General features: G+C 33.7%; 1 protein-coding gene and 1 long non-coding RNA gene across 3 annotated transcripts; one reads left to right on the top strand and one right to left on the bottom strand.

The window, feature by feature from the left end:
- Window positions 1–416: 416 nt before the first annotated feature.
- On the bottom strand, window positions 417–15,332 carry LOC115240711 (ral GTPase-activating protein subunit alpha-1). The gene is made up of 28 exons (XM_029816028.1): window positions 15,016–15,332; window positions 13,500–13,610; window positions 13,231–13,248; window positions 12,795–12,966; window positions 12,347–12,704; window positions 11,971–12,248; window positions 11,606–11,900; window positions 11,146–11,516; window positions 10,842–11,064; window positions 10,541–10,748; window positions 10,326–10,454; window positions 9,698–9,928; window positions 8,939–9,129; window positions 8,749–8,847; window positions 8,384–8,668; window positions 8,045–8,170; window positions 7,782–7,949; window positions 6,802–6,912; window positions 6,553–6,711; window positions 6,285–6,464; window positions 5,839–6,202; window positions 5,597–5,745; window positions 5,350–5,525; window positions 4,770–5,229; window positions 4,417–4,703; window positions 4,201–4,337; window positions 3,618–3,743; window positions 417–2,839 (listed from the first exon to the last, which is right to left on the bottom strand). Exons 1-28 carry the CDS (start codon window positions 15,119–15,121, stop codon window positions 2,679–2,681), a joined length of 5,679 nt encoding a protein of 1,892 aa, XP_029671888.1. The 5' UTR covers window positions 15,122–15,332; the 3' UTR covers window positions 417–2,678.
- On the top strand, window positions 6,017–7,246 carry LOC115240713. Of its 2 annotated transcripts, XR_003884808.1 has the most exons (3): window positions 6,045–6,178; window positions 6,816–7,019; window positions 7,098–7,246. It is a non-coding gene; the product is annotated as an uncharacterized LOC115240713 (long non-coding RNA). The 2 variants fall into 2 exon arrangements; XR_003884807.1 differs by lacking the exon at window positions 7,098–7,246 and having other exon boundaries at window positions 6,017–6,178; window positions 6,816–7,075.
- Window positions 15,333–15,351: the final 19 nt, after the last annotated feature.

Raw genomic sequence — 15,351 nt, 5'->3', positions numbered from 1 at the left:
GACAATATGGCATCCTTTAAGTTAGATACGTAATTGGTCGATTCGTCTGCGCATGTTCTTTTTTTATGCAGTTAGGTACGTCTGGATAAGCCTTAACAATTTTTCGTTTCGATAATATGGAAAATACATAAAATAAACGACGCAAAATACACATACTTATCTTTCTTTTTTTTTTTTCTTATCGATAGTTTATTTATAAATAAAGAGAAACGTGACTTTGAATTTTTTAAAAGCGACAAGAGAATTTAACATATTTTTTATATTATACAAACATTTGTTTTTACGTAATAAAGGCACCGAATAAAACATTTTATTAAATAAAATTTATCATATAATAAAGGTTTAGTATATGATAAAAGATTCGATATACACGAATTCGATTTATCAGATACAATAATTGAAAAATTGAATCATTATAATTTTTAAATTATTTATTGAATATCTTTATATAATATCATATTCCATAAATAGAGAAATAAAGATTATTCTCGATCTCTTTCTCTCTCGCGCTATAATTCATCACAATTTTATTGTGCAGTAAAATATACAGTCCATTACAGAAATGTGTACAATATATTGTATATAATAACAGAGATTTTTTCATGGCAGAAGAATAACATCTCTCGAACACCTTTGAACGCTGTACAGATATCAAAGCAAATGGGATTGATTACTGTACCGCATAAGATTGTTAAAGTTTAAAAAAGAGTTGATTATGTAGTAGAGTTTGTGCAAGAAAATCATTGGTATTTCTTTCAAAAATTGTATGATATTAATGTTGTACATAATTTGATGCCGCAAAATTCAAAAATTTTATGAATTTTTTATATGTTAAGTTTATACAAATATATTGAATAAAATGCACACATAACTGCTCTTTAAGCTGAGCCAAGCTGAAAAGTTATTATACAATACAATGTTAATTACATAGATAAAAAGATAATTATACATAATTATAAGATAAATATACATTTAGTTTAACTCGCTTTTCTGTAGAAAACAATAAATATGGATTAGTATCGATGCTTTCTTCTGTTTTATATTAATATAGAATCACTGCATTGTAAGACATTTTATATATGCCTTGTTAATTCTTGGAAATAATTAATTTCTTTGCAAATGAAGAAATGCTCTCTATAAGATAATTACATGTTATTCCGCACAAATATCAATATATGTTAACATTTGCACAATATCTTTACATATAGGTAGATGTAGAATACAATTTTATTCTTGTACAAGAAACAATTAAGGGGCATTGGTATATTCTCCTTTTAGGCGTCTTTTCTTCTCGAATATATGTATATATAGATATTCCTTTTTTTTTTAAAAAAAGAAAAGAATTTGTCAAGTTCATCTCTTTGGACGAAAAAATTTTTTTACATTTGTTCACTATTCTTATTCATCCACTAATCTTTTTATGTGCCAACATTAAACGCAATACAAGAAAATGTTCTAATATTAAGAACAATTCATTTTAAAAAGTTAAATAATAGTACAATAACGGTAGCAATACTAATGAAAATATTTAATTAAGTACAATATTATATATATATATATATATATACACAATCAGTAAAAGCATATATATATATGTATATGATGATAATAAAATGAATTTTATGTATATTGCGCGCGCGTGTGTGTGTATGTGTATATGTTTAATTAAATATATCATATTATATAATATAGCAATATAACATGACGTATATTTGGAATAATTTTAAACGACTTTGGAACCATTTTATACGCTTAACAATTTATATACAATACATACACACAGTTTCTCTGTTCTATCTTATTATAAATTAGTGAAAAAATAATGCTGCTTTGGCCATGATCTGCGCATCAGTAATTATTAACTACCTCTTCGTTGCTAATACCTACACTTTTGAATGTGTTTCATGGAATAGTCTTCAAAACAGTCAAAAAATTCTAATTATACACAGAGTTTTTTTACTATCGCGAAATGTATACTTCTAGAAAAATCTCATCTCAAGTACCGCGTCGATCGTTATACCACAATATAATCCCGTATTGTAGTCTGCCGTTCGTTAATAGTAATAGATAATATTAATACTTTGATTATTATCACTGAGAAAGAGAGATAGAGAAGATGTAATTCGTATAAAGCAAATAGTTATTGTTTATATTCAATGAATGGAATAAATAACTTTCAATTTCAAATTTACTCTTCTCTCTTGTATCTCGATTGGAGATTTTTTGTAATTATATTTTTGGTTTTATACCTCCATATACGAAATATTTAATTCGCCCATATTATAAAATATCAAGCACCTTTGACTTTGGTTCGAAAATAAAATAATTCGGCGATTGTAATCTCTTCATGTTATCGAATAAAATGAAAGAGATTCTACATTGATACATTATAAAACATATAAAAAGTAGGGGCATTCATTAAATTATGAATATAACGTTCGAAAATGGAATGGTTCACAGAAATTCATTTATATATAAGTATTTATATTCATTTATATATATATATATATATCTTTAATTCACGTTATGCGCGAAATACTAACAGTGGAATACCCTATCGTATAATTATTCGTTATTTTCATTTTTACCCGATAAGTTCCTTTGAAGTGTAACGCTCAGTGAGTACACCGAAAATCTGTTGTGCAGAGCATGTTACCGATATGAATAAAAAAAACCTTTTATTTATTTCTCGGACTATCCGGTGGAGTGGACTGCGTGTTAGCTCTCTGCTTTGGTCCAGTTTTAAAGGACATCTTTTTTACAGGTCTTGGTGAAATTCCGTGAAGCGTAGTGCTCTCGGGGGTGTCATTGCTAAACCACACTCTGCTTCCATCAGAAACTGAAAACAAATGCAAAAATTATTCATTAGTTATAACTTTGTATAAATTACCAATCAGGAAGCGAGAATACACAAAATTTTAACTGGAGAATAATTGCTTGTGAGATATTAGGCAGATATATTAATAGAAAAATTAAGCGTGCAATTGAATAAAAAGAGAGTATCAGCGCTATCACATTATTATTTCGCATATTGTATATGCTTTCCTCCAAAGCAATGTTTAAAACACGGCATATAAAAACATATATAAACATAAAAAAGAAATACTTAAACATGCTATCTTGAATGCTCATAGATAGAAAGATTACCTCTGAATATATTTTGCAAGACTGCCAAACAAAAGAGTTAATTAAGAGACATAGAAATGTTAACAAAAGATATGATTGAAATTTTTATATTTTTCGTCACGCGATATATTCGGTAGATTAAATCTTGCAATTCTATTTACTGTTATTGTTATTGCACACATGTATAAGAAAGCATGGAACATAAAAGTTGGAATCAGGATTATGAAAAAGAAAGAAAAAAAATACGTGTGCTAATATCTTCATTTTACAAAATATTTACTTTCGAGCATTAACCTGTAGCAGAATATCATTGTCTAAATGAGAAATGAGACGATTATAACGTATACTTAACAGATAGATAGAGACATAGGATATAATGTCAGATAAAATGCTGTGGAAAAACAGCACGGAAATAATAAAATAAACTAATAATACTACCTTGTCCAATGGTGTTACAAGGTGGATGGGGGTTAGTGGACTGAATTAGTCACCTCTATTCGCACGATTGTCACTGCTTGCTGTCGAAGTGCTGCGCAGACCGAAACGTCCTTGGTGTGGATCAATAAGCGCTGCCGCAAGGTTTGACGATGCTGTGGATTGCACGCTTGTTGTAGAGCCTGATAGTACAATATCGGTAAAAATAATAATTTTCATAAATATAAGTTATATTGTAGAGAAAGAGAGAGAGAGAGAGAGAGAGAAAGTGTGATATATACATGGAATTCTAAAGAGATACATATGTTTCTGCGCATCATGTATATCGATGTGAAAAAATGAATAAGGAAAAAATAAAAATTAAAACTAAATAAATATTCTTCTAATAAAAATTAGAAAATTAATATAATTGAACTTTTGCATTCTTAACACTTTGCGATTCTAACGTTACATGCACAGAATGAAAATGTTGTCTTAATCATGCGCACAACATTTTTATTCTATATACATAGTTAAGAGGCAAATGTGTGTGACATAGTGAAAAAGCAATGCAGAAGATTCAATTATGCAAATTAAACTACGAAAAATATACGTGATAATTATAGTACTTTGATTTAATGTGCATTAAAGTTTACGCGCCAGAGACAGATGAAGTTCCGCTGAACGGGCTCAGTGGTTGCACTGGTGAGTAAACATTAGCCGCAAACTCCTCGAACGTTGTAGGTTCTTTGTGATTTCTCATAACGGTATCGATAGATCGCGCTCTTTCCTCGTAACTGAAATTTATATTTAAATAATATTCAATTCAACGATCTGTTCTTTTTCTTGCGACTTATAAAAAAACAGTTTACTTACTAATTTTGATATAATGTAAGCGTAGACCGTTTAGCTCTACTCGCGGCCAATGCGGTAGTTCTCACTAAACCTGGCAATACCTTATCCTCCACAACGCACTCGTCGAATAAAGGCCCAAAAAACGGAATCTCCGATTTTCGCGAGATCTGTATTCGATATAGCTTATTTTGCAGCGGATAAATGACTATCAAAACATCGCAGAACTCTGTGGGTATGATGTCTCTACGATAGTCTCGCCAGTGTTCCGACCAGACTATGTGGATTTCATCATTGCCAAGATGTCGCGTCTGAAATCAAGCATTATGTGAATATTTTGGAAATATATTTCTTATATATATAGTTTAGAGTCATACCTTTTGCAATAAACTCTCAGGGCTATCCGACGGCATTCTCGTAGCAACATGGAACAGAACTTCGGTGAACGATGTAGCATAATATGGTGCGGTAACACCGGATGCTTTCCCGGGCACCAGGCCGCCGAGGAAACCCGTGTGCGATTCCAGTTCAACTTCCCAAGCGAGCCTCGCGATGAAGCTCTCATACTCCTTACTGGCAGTGACGTTGCTTAGTATGGAGTTTTTGTCTTCCTGACCCTGGCTGACGTAAATGACCGCTATCTTGTGCGTCTCTCTGGACCGTTGGCCGTCGAGATTACGGAGTTCACGTACGAGCTTCTCGTTTTTCGCCAATAAATGCAATCTTTTACGCAGCTCCCAACCAGACAGGCCTAGATGCGAGAATAGAAGGCGGCAGTGATGAAACGGCGCCGGAGGTGGACGGCACGACGGTGGACTAACTGCCGATGCACTCATACTGAAATTGAAATTTGCAATATATTAAAATTAAACATAACTTAAAATGTTATACAACTGTTTCAGTTGCAATTGTTAATGTAATTCTGCGTGAAGCAAAGATAGTAACAGAATACGCAACCTGATATGTTGACTCCAATTGTTCGCGTGTTCTTGCTCGACATTTCTTTGATTCAGAATCGTCGCGATAGTCTCGCTTTCGAGATAATGTCCCTGAGGTGAATTAGCGGGTGCATTGAGAGCGATCTCTGGGTTAGTCAAAACTTCTGGACTCGTGTGTCCTATGTATTGAAGGAGCTAAGAACAAAAACTATTTAATAAAAATTATCGTAAATTACCAAAAATAAGTTAACTTCGTTATAACTCACATCGTCCAAGTTATCCATGTCGCTCGCAGCGTTCGCAAAAGTCGGCAATATGTGAGGCTCACGATGTCGTATCGTATGTCTGGGTGTACAATTGTGAGGCGTGATGACGCTGTTCAAATCGTCTGTATGTAATTTCGCATTCCAATCAACTGAAATAAATCGTAAAAAGACGATTATATTTTTTTGTTTTATTCAAAAGCTATTGTGTATCAACTCATATAAATAAATTATTATTAATTTACCAGGCTTCGCAAATGGCAACGGTAGATCGTCCTCGACAAAAGGTTGGCTGTATAAGATTGAACTGTCCCAGGAAGCTTTTCCAGCGAGATCGCGCAACAAAACTCTGACCAAGGAAGGGGCCGTAGTCAAACCGGCTGTGACTCCTCCGCCAGGTGCCTCCAGTGCCGCCAATTCTACTAACGACATTATGATCGAATTAGAGAGCATCAAGAGCTGTATATTAGGCGCTTGGAAAATGGCAGAGGACAATTCGTCTCCGTCGATTCCAGGAACGTCATCCAGCTCAACGACCAGCGACGAGAGACGCGCAGCTCCGATACCCATCGGAAAGTGTCCCAGGTGATTGATTAAATGCATCATTACCTGTGTATATTTAAAATAAACATAAAGTGTGTAAATTATATACACATATTTATGTAGGCATGATACAGATTACAAAGCTTACCATTTTCGCTGCCAGTTGTACAGACTGAATATTTCCTTTGTGAGGTGATTTCGAAGAGGGCACATTGACCAAATTATCCAATGTAATATTAGGATCAAAATCATCGTCGTCCTCTGGATTACTCTTAGCGGTTTTCATAAATTCCTTTCCAATTCTATTTTGCACTATGTTGTTTAACACCTATACATAATATAAAATTAAAAATACAATGTCAAAACCGAATAAAATAATTTACGATACATAAAAAGGTACATAAAAATGTACTAACTGTAAATAAGGTCATCAGAAGAGGTTTCCCTTGGAACACTTGTAGTAATACTGTCGGTCCTAAGTGCATAGCCCATTCGCCCAAGCAAAATAGCATCGACACTGTCAGTGAGCCGCGTCTTTCTCGCGTTGTCATTCGCCCTAGTGTGTCCGACAAGATCTAGATATCACAAACAATAAAAACTCTCGTTACTCTTCGACTCCAATAAATTTTTTTTAATACAGAGCATATTAGCTTAATATTGTTTACCTGTATTATCTTAGATGGCACATTAGGATACAATTCTAGCAGCACATCGGCTTTATCGCAAAGAAGTAACAGAGAATCACACGCAACCTGAGCAACCGTGACATGCGAAGCCTGAAGACAGAAGATAGATATAATCATTTAATATCGATCAACTCCTGACAAGAATAGATTATGTTTTATATATTTTGTATAATTCATCAACATCGAATTAGTAACATGTAAAGAATTCGTTCATTAGCAGATATACAGAAGGTAAAAGGATACCATTGCAGACTGAAACAGTTTTATTATTTCAGACATACACATAGCAGTAGGCCATGCAAAATTAACAATATCCTCATCAGATATGCAAGAATCAGTCCAAAACTGTCAACATCACATAATAAATGGCCGACACAGCTACATTGAGACGAAAAAAAAAAAAAAAAAAAAAAAAAAAAAAAAAAAAAAAAAAAAAAAAAAAAAAAAAAAAAAAAAAAAAAAAAAAAAAAAAAAAAAAAAAAAAAAAAAAAAAAAAAAAAAAAAAAAAAAAAAAATAGGTAGGACTACCTGATCCATTAGAGGAAAACAGAAACCAGCTCTGCGACGCTCCGTTCCTTGCATTTGCTGCCAATGACACTCAATGAAAAAGATATTCGCTTTCACCTTACTACTACTATCGCAACATACCTGCTTTTAACTTAGCTCAAAGATATTAAATAGATCTTATTCTTAAAACAATGTACATTTATATAGATAACAGCAGTGCATTTCGCGTATTGTTGTTTAACTAGAGGCAATATTCCAAATATACAGACTGTCAAACAACTAAAATCGAATAAAGAATTTTCTACATCATGCTCTATAACTCTATATATTTTAAGTTCTACAGGCATTTCTGTTAAAATCAGTGCATTTTTAGCTATTCTTGTGATTTCGTATAATCTTTAACAAAGACATCTATTAAAGATTTATAATTTAACATGGAAAAATTTGCTTACTCTAAGTGCAAGGAGAAGGACTGTGACAGCCTCTGGAACTCTTGGATGTTGCGTTTTGTAGGACAATTCTTTATATGCAAATATCGCAATACTCGATAGGGCCAGACATCTTGCAATTCCGGTGGGTTCTCGTCGACAGCTTCGTAAGAGTATCGTTACAATATGCTCCTATGATATCAAAAATAGGCATAAAATTACAAAAATATCTCATTCCTGACAAGTAATCAATTATATCATTAAATTATGCACAATGATTGCATTACTTTTGCTTCTGGACACGTCATAGTTCCAATGTCAGGTCCGTTTGGTTGTAACATGGGTAATTTAACTGTTGCAGCAGGTAAGGATAACAATGAACCGATAATAGAAACAGCTTCTGTCCTTGGTGCCTGAAAAAAAATGATATATGTAAAAAAATAAACATTAAATTATTTAATTCAAAGAGAGAAAATTAAACCAAAATTTAAGCAGGTAAGGATAACAATGAACCGATAATAGAAACAGCTTCTGTCCTTGGTGCCTGAAAAAAAAATGATATATGTAAAAGAATAAACATTAAATTATTTAATTCAAAGAGAGAAAATTAAAGCAAAATTTAGTACCTCGATGTCTTGACTGCTAAGTATTACATTAGCGGCATGTATATAGTCCAGAATTAAGAGACTCGATCCAGGTAGATTCAGACTAAATAATCTGGGTCCTGTGTACTTTACGAGTACGTGCAGTACTTTACCGTCATTACTAGCGATCCCAGTATGAACGGCGCGATAAAAAAGCGTAAGATGCTGTTTCGGTAAACTGATATCCAACGGTTGCACAGTTAAGAGACATATAAGACGATATGCGGCCAATTTGCCACTTTCGTATTTCTCGGGAAGTTGAATTGCCTATAAAGAATACATAGGTAAACATCAAAGACTATCAATTCGTGTGTGTATATTATATTTTGTGCTTTACATATATATACCTTGAAGCACCAAGGTGCAATGACTGTCAAAGGTGGGATCAATTCTGGTGCCGGAGGTGTTGCTTGATTATCTCCGGACACTCCTTGATTTAAACGTATCTAAACAGGAATCAAATAAAAATAATATGTAATTATTTTAATATTACTTAATATTTTAAAGTAGATAGAGTTCTCTTTATCTTTCTCTTACCTTAATCAATGTTTGTGTGAGTTGCACAAGATAATCCATCACTTGGCCGTGCAAAACAGGATCTTGAATGTTATTGACATCTCCCAGTGCTGACAGCATACGACGCCATAAAACGACAGCCACATCTGGTAACCATCCACGTACTCCTCCGCCTGCCATAACTGATCTCCTCTCAGATGCATCGTTTGTATCTGTGAAACAATAATATCTATTAAAAAGATATATACATAATATATATAACAAGTCTATTAAAATTTCAGTTATGTAAATGTACAAGATTTAAATTTAATCAAATATACTATTAAATTGATAATTCATTATTTATAGATTATGAAATTGCCATATGCACAATTAAGCTTTATATCTCTTATAATGTTGTGCGACAAAAAAGATTGTTTCAAGCTCAACATATTTAATTCAATAAAGTATAAACCCACAAAGCAGAAAACCATATAATATTCGAAAAGCAGAGGCTTCAATAAAGAGATATTTTAATGATGCTTCAGTATCATTCAGAATTTCTGGCCTTGACTGCACGAGCGGACATCAAAGCGTAATGTATTGTTAATAATAATAATAATAATAATAAAAAAAACCATTCGATATTAATATGAGATGTTATAAGGTGGTTATTAATGTAAGACAAATATATAACGATTTTTTTTTAGAAATGTCGACACACTTTATAAAACGAAAACAAACTTGTGTATGTTCGTTTGTTTTGTATAAATATTATATACAATGATAGACCATACATACCAATACTGCTACCATCAATATTCTCTATTTGTATGGGGCTATCTTTGTTGCTGTCGACGCCACTGCTAGGTGTCGGCGATGGGCATCGTGGCGATGGTGGTTCGCTATCGACTATAACAATGCTATCCAAAGATTTGGCACGTCTGCTGGACAGCATTTTCCGACTGGTCGCCGACGATGAGCTGCTTGACAGTAACCGCGCCATATCTTGTTCTATCGATAGGGGGAGTACTGCACGTGTGGAAATTGTTCGTACTTAATCAACAAGAATAGGACAGACACTGCGAAGATGTACTCGAATGTAAAAGTTGTTTAGTTAAAATCAATCTTATGAACGGCATATCACAATTAAATATTAGAACAAGCGAGTACGATGGGCTCAGTTACAAACGTGATAGATCTATGAGAAAGAACGATGCGAGATTACTGTTTCGTCTATCTGCTGGATCTGTCTGTTATAGTACCAGAGCAAGTTATTTTTAACTCGGCACAGTCAGCGTCAAAGCGAAAGAAAGGAACAGGGTTATAAATAAACTGCGCACACTGTCACACAGCAACACAGAGGGCAAAGAGATATAATTCCAAAAAATAAAAATGAAAACTATTAATCGCGCTTATTTTTACCTACCGGGAATACCGTGTATCGTATGCGTGCGTTGTCTATGCAATTTTGTACGAGTTTTGCCATTGTATATAGTGTTGTCGCTCGCGCTGCGCGGTAGCGGTCGCACTTTCCTCATATCGCGCAGCGGATGATCTGATAAAAGTCAAGAAACTCTTTTGTTAAATTTTATCTTGTGTGATGAGATAAAATAACAACATGTGTATATATATTTTCTGCACCTATGACGCTTTCTTTCGGCACTGCATTGTTCTCTTGATCGACACTACCTTTTCGAGGTGGTTGTACACTTCCTGTCGATGCCGCGCGACTTCCGACTCCGCGTCGCTTTTTTGATTTTTGTTCGCTGAGTCTATCCAAAGGTAGATCATTCAAATCCAAGTTATATACGTGTCGCGCTAACACTCTCGTCAGCGTATCCAGAGTTTTCTATACAAATATATATATATATATATATATATAAAAGGAAACATTATTTCACAAGTATGAATCAGAATTCGCGACATATCGTCACTTACTTACCGCCCACTCTCGAATTAGCTCTTCCCATTGTGTTAACGACGTTAACACTTCTAAGAACTGGTCCCACAACTGGGTAGAAATAACCACGTTTAAATTAGCCTTGATCCATGTAACAATTAAAGTCTGGAATATCGCAGGAGCAAGTTTCCCGCCGATAGTTTCTTGATGCTTGCGGCGAGAGGATTTCTCACTCAATACGAGCGATGTAATTTGCAGTAATACTCTGATAGAGCCAAGAAATTAAAATTAATCGTCGCAAACAAACTTGAATCACGAAAGAGAAGATGATAAATCGCGAATATACCTAAGTAACTGTTCCCAAGTTGCTGGTTCCAATCTGGAGTGCATAACAACATATCGATACACATTTAAGACTCTTTTACAACTGTCCGTTTGTTCCTCGAGTAATGTTGGAGACGCATTAGGTCTCGAATTCTCTAAGAAAAATACATTTGATGCTTGAGTAATGAAAATTTGCAAAACATTTTGCAAGCCTGCTCTAATGAATAAATTCTCTCGATGTATAGCGCCAAGATAAGAGTCGTTTCTTAATCTCGTCTGTCGATAACTTTCGGAAGGACTCTTTTCCGTCTCATTGGCATCCTTTCTCTGACTTTCTTCCGAATCTCGATCCTTATGACCGTCTAATGGTTCCAACATAAACGGAGGAATTTCCTATAAAAGTTTGTCAAGATAAAATAATTTATATACACAAACATCTATACATGGGATATATAATTTTAGATAGTATTCATAGAACTCACATTCATTTGAATCCAATCTTTATAAACGGCAATAGCTTTTCTTATAGCTCCTGCATGATTAAAATCCAGAAGAAACGCCTGTCTGTACAATTCATGTACAAAGTTTACATTATCTCTATTCCCATATAAAACCTCCCTGACTAACATGATCGCCGAAACGGTACTATCTTCCTGATTTTGACTATCTTGCTGGGACATAGTCGATTCGGGTGACAATAAATTCGAGTCCGTAGAATTTTGAGTAACAGACACACGGCGTAATTCTGACTCGGCATTTTCTTCATTCGGTGTTGTACTACAGATTAGCGATTTCGATATAAATTAAAATTATGCACGGAAATATAATGTATTTGTAAATAGATTACCTTTGCGAAAGTTGTGCAAAAAGTCCTTCTTTTTTAGCAACATGTGTGAAGCTTGCGATCCATTTGATTACAGCGACTTTACAGAGCAAATAGTTATTCTGATTTTGATTCATCGGCTTTCGCATTGTAGGTAATTCCAGATTAGGTTTGTAAAGCGAAAAGTTGTCATCAAATTCCGGACAAATGTGACGAAGATATGTCGCTTTGAAACGTTCTAATAAAAATTGAAAAGTTTTGTATTGCCGCGTAGATTTATCCCGCCATTCTATTTTCACCACCTGTAATTAATAAACGAATGATTAGTAAATAATAAATCATTTTTAGCAAAATATTTTTGAGGAATAACAAGACGAATAATAAAGTATATTATACATACTTGAGTGACCATAAATTCGAGTAACGCTTCTAAAAACCTAACAGTCTCATTGTCGAGCGGTTTTTCTCCACTTTGCGGTGGTAAGATAGGCCCGCCGTCAACTTGGCTGATAGGACATTGATTTGATCCATTGTCATGAAAGGTGCTCTGTCCGAGTTGCGTATCATAGAATTCTTTCTTGTCTCTTTCTTCGGAATTAGTTGTTTTCACAAGTTTTTCTTTCTTGCCCTCTGTTTTACGATCGCATTTGTAAGGCGACGCTTGATGCGGTGGAAATCCAGGCACCAAGCTGGCGAACATCTGATGTATATGCTTGGGAGCATTTTCTCCAAGGGCTTGATACCATAAAATAAAGTACCTAAAATATTAATCATGTTACATATATAAATATATTGTGTTTCAAATAAATATATGTAATATGCTTTGAAAAATCTCAGTTGCTACGTACCTTATGGCTTGTCTACGAAGTTTCCAACTGTTACCAGGATGCAAGAGCTTCTGTAGAATCCGTGCTAAACTATGACATTGCCATCGTCTGTTGAGCAGCTCAGGAAGAAGAGTTAAAACTTTTTCCAGAAGCTGCAATACTTGTTCTAATTCTTCTCTGTGTGCCTTATGCACTATAAAGAAAAAAATAGACTATTATCTATCTTTAAGTTATATTATATAAAAAGAATATTTCTAGCAAATACCATACAAATAAAATAATCAATGTGAGAATGTTATTTGCACAAATTTTTTTATAATTGTATAACTCAATCAAACAAAATTATAAATTAAAAGAAATAATTCTAAATTATAATTACAATTTTGATTTATATATAAAAGAAATAATTGAATCTATTAAAATTTTTTAAGCTAGAATAATATAATATGTGACTTACCGATATGGAAGGAAAGCTCTGGCAGCAGAATGAAAAGAAATGAAAGAGATGATAATAAAATAATAATATGTGAGTATTGCATGGTTAATAAAAAAATTTATTATAATTTTAGAAGCAATGAGGTGTATGTTATATAGTTAAGTTATATGTGATATAATTATGCAATATATAAACCTTAGTATGAAACTTTTCAACGTTATATATAGCAGTAAGAGACAGCTTTATTTAGTACTTATATTATTTTAGTATCAGTTTTATTTTTAACTTACCACGTTGTCGAAGATTTGCTTCAGCAGATACAAAACAATCGTACAGGATGAAGTAGACATGGCTGAAGTTACCCTCAAAAAAGCCCTTTGCCTCATCAGTGTCCACATTTTCTTCAATATAAAAACATGCATGAATTAATATGCATGCATGTTTCTTGTGCAATATTAAGTAATAGTTTAAAGACATAATCTACATTAATTGAATAGAAATGAAATAAAATAAAAAGATTTTTCTCTTTCATGATGCATATGCCTTATACAGAAAAAAGTGGAAATTCTATTACATCATAACTGGTCTTGGACATCTGTGCTTATATAGCACAGAGTTTCTTTTCTTTTTCCTTATATGTATATTATATGAGAAGAACAGACAGGCATGACATAATTATATATTATGACATTTCAAATATAAGTAGAATTATAAAAATGAAAGCATAACAAATATTATAAGGAAATATCTTTTTGCGATATAGAATAAAATATCTACAATGTATAGAAAGACACACATGAGACATTTAAATGCTTTATAGGCAATTTCTATCACTAGTCCAAGAAATAAAATGGAGAAAAATGTATAGATACATGGAACTTGTATTTATATAATTCCATATATAAAGATACATGAAACTTGTAACAACAATGTAACTTTAGCTGGCGATGGAGGCCATAGAGGTTGGTAAATGTGGTCATGCGGTTTGGTGATTAGATACTGACTATCTTTCATAATATTGAGAGACCACAATCTTATAACTGGATTAAAATCCTTTTAACTAGGACATGCAACAAGTAAATATGATGTAAGACATATTCTCTTGCAAAAATCTGAATATAACAAAATACTTATTTCTTGTTTTTGCTTTTACAATTATTAAATATTATATGAAGTATATTTCGTATTTTGAAAGATGTATAAAACACACGTACATCTTTTAAAATTTGACATTGAGTATAAAAAGTATACATGCACAATATATATTATTTATTAATGATTATAATAATACTTTTGCATATTTAGAGAAAGAGAAAGAGAGAGAGAGAGAGAGAGAGACTCATAGAAAATTATACTTAGTTATCGTTTAAAAATTCTTGTGTGTGTGTATATTCATGTTACTTAATAATTAATTTAAGTATTCTATTTTAACAATATTTGTTACTGTGCCTTTTAGTTCTTAAAATTAGATGAACTAAGCTATAATAAGCAAACTATATTTCCCTTTTAGCAAAGAAAAGTAATATTGTCTACTCTCCCAGATTCAGATAAGCGTACAAGGAGTAAGAAGTGTCACTTGTCAAAGAATACGCTACAAAGCCAAACAAGTATTAACACTTGCTCGCACGGAAAACATCGTTAGATTCCACTTTAAGGAGTCCTCAACAGGCGTGTGGGAGTAAGCTAACTACTAAAGGTCAGTTCTTACACATCACACAAGCATCCTCTCTCAAGACGCTCTCTCACCGATCAGTCGCCGATTACACGCGGACTTGGAGTAAAGCGTGGAGAGATTAGCTTCCTCACCTAGCACGATTTTAAGGTGTTTGAAACGCGTCGCGCTGTCCTTCTTGACATCCTGGATCTTGAGCGTCGACTTCTTGACGTCCACATGAAGTTTCTTGCTGAACATGGTTCAATGCGAGCCGCCGGCGGTCGCGAGGACAGGAACCATCGACCCGACGGCGTCCAGGGGATGGTCCACATCGATATCGATGCCGATTAATTAATTAACGCGCGATCATCATGCCAGCGACGCGGGGCGCCGTGCATGGCTCAACCTTTATCACGTCAAATCGGCGTCGAATTTCGCACACACACCTCCGATCAGATGTACGTGACGGCCATCTTGAGAGGCTGCGC

The sequence above is a fragment of the Formica exsecta genome, unplaced genomic scaffold, assembly GCF_003651465.1.
Source record: "Formica exsecta isolate Colony F162 unplaced genomic scaffold, ASM365146v1 scaffold444, whole genome shotgun sequence".
Classification (NCBI taxonomy): Eukaryota; Metazoa; Arthropoda; class Insecta; order Hymenoptera; family Formicidae; genus Formica; species Formica exsecta.
This window is presented reverse-complemented; position numbering and strand designations above follow the sequence as displayed.

Bases quoted from the DNA above. Each gene is read 5' to 3' on its own strand.
- LOC115240711 (XM_029816028.1), bottom strand. From the start codon at position 15,121: ATGTTCAGCAAGAAACTTCATGTGGACGTCAAGAAGTCGACGCTCAAG. The intron at 11,901-11,970 runs GTAATCTATTTA...GCTAATCTGTAG, and splicing joins TTTGCACAACTTTCGCAAAG to TACAACACCGAATGAAGAAA. The intron at 8,669-8,748 runs GTATATATATGT...TATTCTTTATAG, and splicing joins TTGCACCTTGGTGCTTCAAG to GCAATTCAACTTCCCGAGAA.